This window comes from Mus pahari, chromosome 1 (genome assembly GCF_900095145.1).
Source record: "Mus pahari chromosome 1, PAHARI_EIJ_v1.1, whole genome shotgun sequence".
Lineage (NCBI taxonomy): Eukaryota > Metazoa > Chordata > Mammalia > Rodentia > Muridae > Mus > Mus pahari.
In genome coordinates, this window is record NC_034590.1 from 156,710,423 (window position 1) to 156,717,927 (window position 7,505).

At 44.7% G+C, this 7,505-nt stretch overlaps 1 protein-coding gene across 8 annotated transcripts in view; it reads left to right on the forward strand.

Annotated features, from left to right (window-relative positions):
* Positions 1-309: 309 nt before the first annotated feature.
* The window catches only part of Btrc (beta-transducin repeat containing E3 ubiquitin protein ligase), a 179,772-nt gene continuing 172,576 nt past the window's right edge, over positions 310-7,505 (forward strand). For 5 of the 8 annotated variants that reach the window (XM_029535434.1, XM_029535437.1, XM_029535439.1 and 2 more), the window contains exon 1: positions 342-461. In XM_029535434.1, the coding sequence (XP_029391294.1) occupies positions 414-461 (48 nt within the window). In that variant the 5' untranslated portion in view covers positions 342-413. Of the gene's footprint in view, positions 462-7,505 lie in introns of all 8 variants that reach the window. The other 3 variants (XM_021221108.2, XM_029535455.1, XM_021221120.2) reach the window with 3 other exon arrangements.

Below are 7,505 nucleotides of genomic sequence, written 5' to 3' on the forward strand. Positions count from 1 at the left end.
TCAAATGCCAGGCAAGCAGCCACTGGCGTCGTTTGGTAACCACGGTGACACTCTGGCTTTGCCTTCTTAGAGGCTGGAAACTACAATTCCCATCAGCCGACTTCCCCTCCGGGCTCTCGACTGCTCTACATTTGGCTTGCACACAGCCGCGACTTTACGCAGTGACCCGTGGGAGTTGCTGTTCGTCGCGTGGCCTCGCCTTTTGCCGCTGGAGCCTCCAGAACTACAAGTCCCGTGAGGCAGGGGAGCGCGCACGCGCAGAGCCGCGGTCCTCCTCGGGCCCCTGCCAGTGCCAGGAGGTAAAGAGAGGGCGGGGGAAGGAAGAGGAGGCGGGATCCGGGCGCTGCGTTGGCTGCGGCCTGGCACGAAAGGGGCGGCCCCGGCGGAGAGCAGACCCAGTAGTCCGGGCGATTATGGACCCGGCAGAGGCGGTGCTGCAAGAGAAAGCGCTTAAGTTTATGGTGAGGAGATGGTGCGGGCAGGGGACTAGTGGAGGCGGCTGCGTTGGCATGTCGCTGAGCTTAGGCCAGGGTCACCCGCTCACCGCAGGAGGGGGCAGTGGGATTCGGGGCCAAGGCCAGTGGCGAGGCGGAGGGAGGGACTGGACCTGAGCTTGGGGGAGGGGGCAGGAGGGTGCAGAGGGGACCCTGGGGTGGGGGCAGCAGCTCCGCCATCTTGTGGAAGAGAGCCCAAGTGACAGCGGGAGCTCATTCGAGGTGGGGGCTCCTGGCGGCGCGCGGGGCCCCAGAGGGAAAGGGGCGTGGGGACAGTTACTGAGGAGCGGAGGAACCCGGGTGGAGAGACGCCTGTGGACGCTGGCAGGGCCTTCCCGGTGTCAGGGTTACGGGTAAGGCCTGGGAGAGGAGGTGCGCTCAGGAGTGGGGAATAGTGGAGATAGGATAATGGCAAGACAGACACTGGGGGCAGGGGGAAACTGGGCAGGGCTGGAAACTGATGGCTTTAACGGCGAAAGAGGGAAAGCCCAGGCTGGGAGGCAAGTAGTTTTGTAGAATGGGCTGGGACGATAGCCTTTGCCTAAGGGCTAAGGGTGGAATCCCAGTTGGCTAAACTAATGTTGGCAAACTCTGGGAGAGGCCTCATTTAAGAAGATAAGGACTCAGACCTAGGGCTATGGTGGCAGTTCCTGGGAGAGAAAGGCAGTGTTGATTGTGAGCTAGAATTACAAATAATCAGAAAGGAGATACGTGCTCTGTTTTGAAGGAGAGGGGCACAATTATTTGTGGTAAGGACAAAGTGATGAAAGAAATGTAGTTACAGGTGAGTGGGGACAAGATTAATAACCCATGAGAGAAAGCAAAACAAAACTTGGGCCTTCAGTGGTGAGGTCGTAAAATGTGGGGGAAGCCAGGTGCTGTATCGCTTTCTCTGAGAAAAAAAGTCCTTGGAGAAATGAGATGTGAGGAAATTCTAGAGGAAGGATGTAGGGAGTAGAGAAAGTGAGGTAAGTCAGGATTGGTGGTTGCCCATGAGTTTTAGGTTAAAGTACAGAGTGAGCATTACATCTTTAGGGTCTGTGTCAACCCCTTAGGCCCTGTTTCTTTAACTTTGTATGGTGGTTCTCCTTTGCTCTGCTTGTGTTTGGCAGCCTTGACCAGTCTGATATTTGATGCTTTTAATCTGATGCTTTCTTGTATATCCTAGGTGTAAACCAGCCTCTAGTTACATTTAAAGAAGGATGGATGCATAGATTTCTTTTCTTTTTTTTTTTTAGCTTAACAGGTGGTCTTAGGGATATTGTATTATTTTCAATCAAGTCTTATGGTTTTTTTTTTTTTTTTCGTTCTCCAGAAGTAATTGTAACCCATCACCCCAAATAGCATTCCTTGATTGAATAGTTTTTTGTGCCTTTGCCTAAAATGCCGTAACAAATTTGGTAAGCATGCATACTAACTTAGTTGAAATTAGGTTTTAAATTGCCCCATTCATATTTATAGAAGCCGGTGAAATTTAACTTTTTATTTTGGGGACTGGAGAGGCTGCTCAGCAGTTAAGACCGTTGCTGCTTTCCTAGAGGATGAAGGCTTGATTCCCACCACCCACATGGCCACTCACAGTGGTTTAACTCCAGTCACAGGGGACCCTCCACCCTCTTCTGGACTCTCCCGGCACCATGTACATAGGTGGTGCGCAGACATACATGCAGACAAAACATCCATACACGTAAAATAGATAAATACATACATAAATAAAATAAAAAGATAAAATTTTAGCTTGGCTGTGGTGGTGCAGGCCTTTAATCCCAGCACTTGGGAAGCAGAGGCAGGCGGATTTCTGAGTTCGAGGCCAGCCTGGTCTAGAGTACGAGCTCCGGGACAGCAGAGCTACATAGAGAACTTCTTTTTTTTTTTCCCCCTTTTTTTTTTTTTTTTTTTTCCCCCTGTTTTTTTTTGAGACAAGGTTTCTCTTTGTAGCCCTGGCTGTCCTGGAACTCACTCTGTAGACCAGGCTGGCCTCGAACTCAGAAATCCGCCTGCCTCTGCCTCCTGAGTGCTGGGATTAAAGGTGTGCGCCACCACACCCGGCTCATAGAGAACTTCTATCTCTAAAAACCAAACAACAACAAAAACATTACTTTGTATTAGTACCTTCAGAAACACTAGTTTGTCATTCACAAAATTCTATTGAGCCTAAAGACATTTCTTGAATTTCTGTCCTGTGTTTACCTTCTAAAATATTAAGACACCGCAGGTCTGGAATTGTGGCTTATACCTTATTCTCCAGTACATAAGAAGCAGAGGCAGGCTGGGCAAGGTGGCAGGTAGGTAGATCTCAGTTTGAGGCTAGCCTGGTCTACCTAGTGAGTTCTAGGTTAGCCAAAGGCACATAGTAAGAACCTGTCTGAAAAACACAAAAAAGAAAAGGAAGAGGAGGAAGAAGAGGAAGAGGACGAACAGGAGAACAAGGAGGAAGAGGCAGGAGTATTGGCGGGGTGAAAGCTGGCTTGGGCTACATACAGAATTAGACCCTATGTCAACAAACCATAAACAAACAAAACAAAACAAAGCAAACAAACCAGCTGGGTGTAGTGGTGAATGTCTGCAATCCTAGCACTGGGCAGAAGGCTCAGGAGTTAAGTCTGCCTGGGCTACTTGAGACCCTGTTTACAAACAAGCAAATGAGCAAAGAGACCTTGAAATCTTGGGGGTGGGGGGGGGATGGGAGTAAGTCGGTACAGCTTTATCCCCTCAGCCAGCTTCCAGTTGTAAGTCAGAAAAGAGCTCAGTTTTGTTTTCCACTTTAGAGGGTTGGCTCTGAAGAGGAACCTGCCATTTAATTAGATTTATGGAATAATGAGACTTAGCGATCATAAAGAGCCATGAGATCACCCTCTACTGCTGCCTGTGAGCCTCAGCCTAGGAACATTCTGAACTCCCTCAGCTCTGCTCCGTGCCGGTGAGTTAGGTGTTGGCAGTGGCCGACTCGGAGGTGGCTAAGTGCTAGTTTGCAGTTTTTGAGGGCACCACACATTAATGAAAGTTGAGTCAGTCACAGGGACAAGCTAAGTTTTCCTTTAAATTTGGCTGCTTTCAAGCCGGGTGTGGTGGCGCATGCCTTTAATCCCAGCACTTGGGAGGCAGAGGCAAGCGGATTTCTGAGTTTGAGGCCAGCCTGGTCTACAAAGTGAGTTCCAGGATAGCCAGGGCTATACAGAGAAACCCTGTCTCAAAAAACAAACCAAACAAACAAAAAAATTGGCTGCTTTCTCTTTTGGCCTTGCCTGCTATGGTGGCTGCTTTTTGAGAAAAGGCCACAACTGGAAGAGAGTGTCTAAGAGGGACACCTCAGTAAGAGAGGCCGAGACGGAGGGTTACTATTCTCTTTTGGCTCAGCCACACCCTTATGAATCTGAGTAAGTCACAGCTTCCCCTCGGGTACCATGTACCCCACTATATGGTATCTTTCCGTTCAGAGTTATATTTAAGATAGAGAAGGTATTTTATTTGAGCTTGCATCAAGCAATTGATGCACACTACACAGTGGAAGGTTATCCTTTAGTCAAACTGAAATTTTTAGTTGCTAATAATAAACTTGATAATTTTTTTTTTAAATTTTTTTCCCTTTCTTGAGACATGGTTTCTCTGTGTAGCCCTGGTTATCCTAGGACTCTCTATGTAGACCAGGCTGGCTTCTGTCTCCTGAGCACTGGGATTAAAGTATGCCACCACATCCAGCTTCGGATTAAAGACTATGATATAAATTTTTTTTTTTTTTTTTTTTTGGTTTTTTGAGACAGGGTTTCTCTGTGTAGCCCTGGCTGTCCTGGAACTCACTTTGTAGACCAGGCTGGTCTCGAACTCAGAAATCCACCTGCCTCTGTCTCCCGAGTGCTGGGATTAAAGGCATGCGCCACCACGCCCGGCTATGATATAAAATTTATTGAAAATGCCATCATGCAATGGAATGCTTCATGAGTTTAATTAATATCACATGAATGTTGTACTTATTTTGACCAGGATTTTTTTTTTTTTTTTTAAGCAATGAGTTGTTCTTAATGCTACTGCAGATTTCAAGTAGACCATTCACATGGTTTTGCCCTCTGACACTTGTGAAAAGTAATGCGAGTTGAATCTTTAACTTCTGAAAGCAGGTTAGTGAGAAGAAAGCAGTAGTTTGCACAGAACATTCTGTACACTGATCTCTCTCATCCAGCGTTAGCAGGTACGGAGGGACCTTCTCTTAGTCCACAAGAGTGAGAACCTCAGAAAAGGGCTGGAAGATGGCCTTAAGGGCAAAACGAGACTGATGGAGAGAGGAGCTAGGCCTCGTGGGTACGTATGGGGGAACAGTACAGTGTACTAAGGAAGAAAAGGTGTGCTTAGTCTAAGAAACAGGAGAAATGTATTCCTTTCCAGCCAGTCCCAAGATCAAGCAGGAAAATAATTTTAAGATTTAAAAAAAAATATTTTATGTATATTTATGTTTTGTATGCACGTGCATCTATCTGTACACCAGAAGAGGTCATCTGATTCCATGAGGCTACAGTTACAGATGGTTGTGAGCCACCATGTGGGTGCTGGGAATTGAAGTCCGGACCTCTGAAAGAGCAGCCAGTGCTCTTAACTGTTGAACCATCTCTCTAGCTCCAAGATGTGTTTTCTTGTTTGTTTGTTGTTTTGTTCCTTTATTTTTATTTTCTTTTTCAAGACAGGGGTTTTCTCTGTAGTCCTAAATGTTCTGGAACTCACTCTGTAGACCAGGCTGCTCAAAACTTACCCAGCTGCCTCCCAAGCGCTGGGATTAAGGGCATATACCATAAGACATTTTTTTTTTTAAATAGCTAGTAAGCAAAATAGCATGACAAGGTGAACATTGCTGAATATAACGGCACATAACTGTATTCCTAACATGTAGGAGGCAGAGATGGGAGCATCCTGAAGTTGAGGCTAAGCTTAGTTCAGATAAGGCTCAGAGCCTGCTTTTTACTGTATGAATATTTAAATATGGAGCTTTGTACTCCAATGAGGATTGCAGGAAATAAGAGGTAGAAACTGCCCAATCCTTTTGTGCTGGATTTGAAATTCAAAAGATTATAATGATATGGTTGAGTCCAGTCAAAGTTAATCTACAATCAGGGCTGGTGGGGACGGGGATAACTATACCTATTGATTGTAGCATTAATGAACAGGAAGGAAGAATTCCTGGAGGCTGTCCTCTGCAGTCTACTACCTTAAATGCTATTTTAGTTGGGTGTGCAGGCTACATATATGAGTGGGATTAGCTGAGTTTGTGGGTAATAATACAGAATGCTTGGGTTCACATCTTTGTTTGATGTGAACTTCTCAAAAAACTAAGAGGATCTCCTTCATTAGTTGCTTCAAAGCTGAGTAGAAATGATACTGAGTGAATTAATACAATTTAGTAACTTTTTTTAATTTTGCCTGTTTCTGAGGTTCACTCCAGATGCCTTCCTCAGGAGCCATTCAGCTTGCTTTTTGAATTTAGATTCTCTGGAGCATGGGGTTCACTTAGTCTAGTGGGCGGGGAGGAGTGGGGGGCAGGTGGGGGTGGCAGTGCCCCGGGAATCTTCTCCCCCCCCCCCCGCAATCGCTCACCACTGAGCTGTCTTCCTGATCTCAGCTTACCTTGACTTTTCTGAGAAACAGATGTTTAAAGTGTATAAAAACAAAATAAAAACAAATTGTATCAAACAAAATCATTCTGTTGTAGGCGCTGTCTGTCTAGCCCCCGCAGGGTAGCCTGGAACTCACAGTGTAGCTCAGGTTGGCCTTCAGCCCAGGTAGTCCTCCTTACCTCCGCTTCTGGAGTATTGGTGTCACCATGCATGCCCAATATATCTCCAGACATTTCTACAATGGATTTTCTTTAAATCAGTGAGATTGATTGCGGGCTGAGTGGTTTACATTTGAAACGAGCTCTGTTTGCCACTTTCTCTGCATCCTTTTCCTATTGGTTGTTTACTGAGACAGGATCTCCACGTGTTGTCCAAAATACTCTCAAGTTCTTAGACTCCAGAGATCCCCCTTATGGGTCATCCATGGAGCTACTGGCACTTGGTACCACCCTTACCTTCCCATTTTAAATTAGTTTCTTTCCTGGATTCTCTTATCTAAATATCAGGGTATGAAATTATAATGTACTTTTTTTGATGTATAATCTTATGTAATCCAGTGTGTCTTTGTAGCCCATGATGACCTTGAACTGGTTTTATCGGAATTCTTTGACCACCACCCACCACCTTTACTGTTTAAATGATAATTCTTTGTGTTTGTAAAGATGAATGAGTGGCAGTGAATTGCCAGGCTGGACTTGGTGTTAATGCAGGTATTGAGGAGGGTCAGGCAGTAGAATCCTGCATTTGAGGACAGTTTGGATTACAGAGTGCGTTAAAGGCCAGTGTGGGTGATTTAGTGAGGGCTTATCAAAATAAAAACTGAAAAGAAGGGGTGGATAGGCGTTGTCTAATGTGCTAGGAACCTGAGTTCAATTCCTAGGGCCTGAAGAATATGAAGAAAAAGAAGTGGATTATTAAATATAAAAGTAAAAATATTATTTTGAATATTTGTTAGGAATTTTTATTGCCAAATTATTGAGCTTCCAGAAGAGATCATTTGTTATCTCTTATGTTTAAACCCTGAAGAAAGGAAGCAGGTAAGAGATTTTTTTCTTTGCTGTGGGGAGACAGGACATTATGCAAAATCTTGATCATATATAGATAAAACCCTTTGTCAGTAGTACTCAAACAAAAATATCTGTGCTTTGAGATAGAGCTCAAAGAAGATAGTTTGTTTAGCATGTACAGGCTCTGGGTTTTTGCTCTCAGCAGCAACAACAAATCGCCCAAAGTCTTTATGATAGCAAGATACTTTACAGTCTTACATATTTTCTAGGGGTACTGTATTGTAGAACAGAAGTACTTTCTTCATATGAGGATCTGTTGAAGGTGAAGTAGAAAATATTTACTGAAGTTTAACATCTTTTTTTTTTTTTTTTTTTTTTTAAAGTAGTTTTTATTAATATTTTTT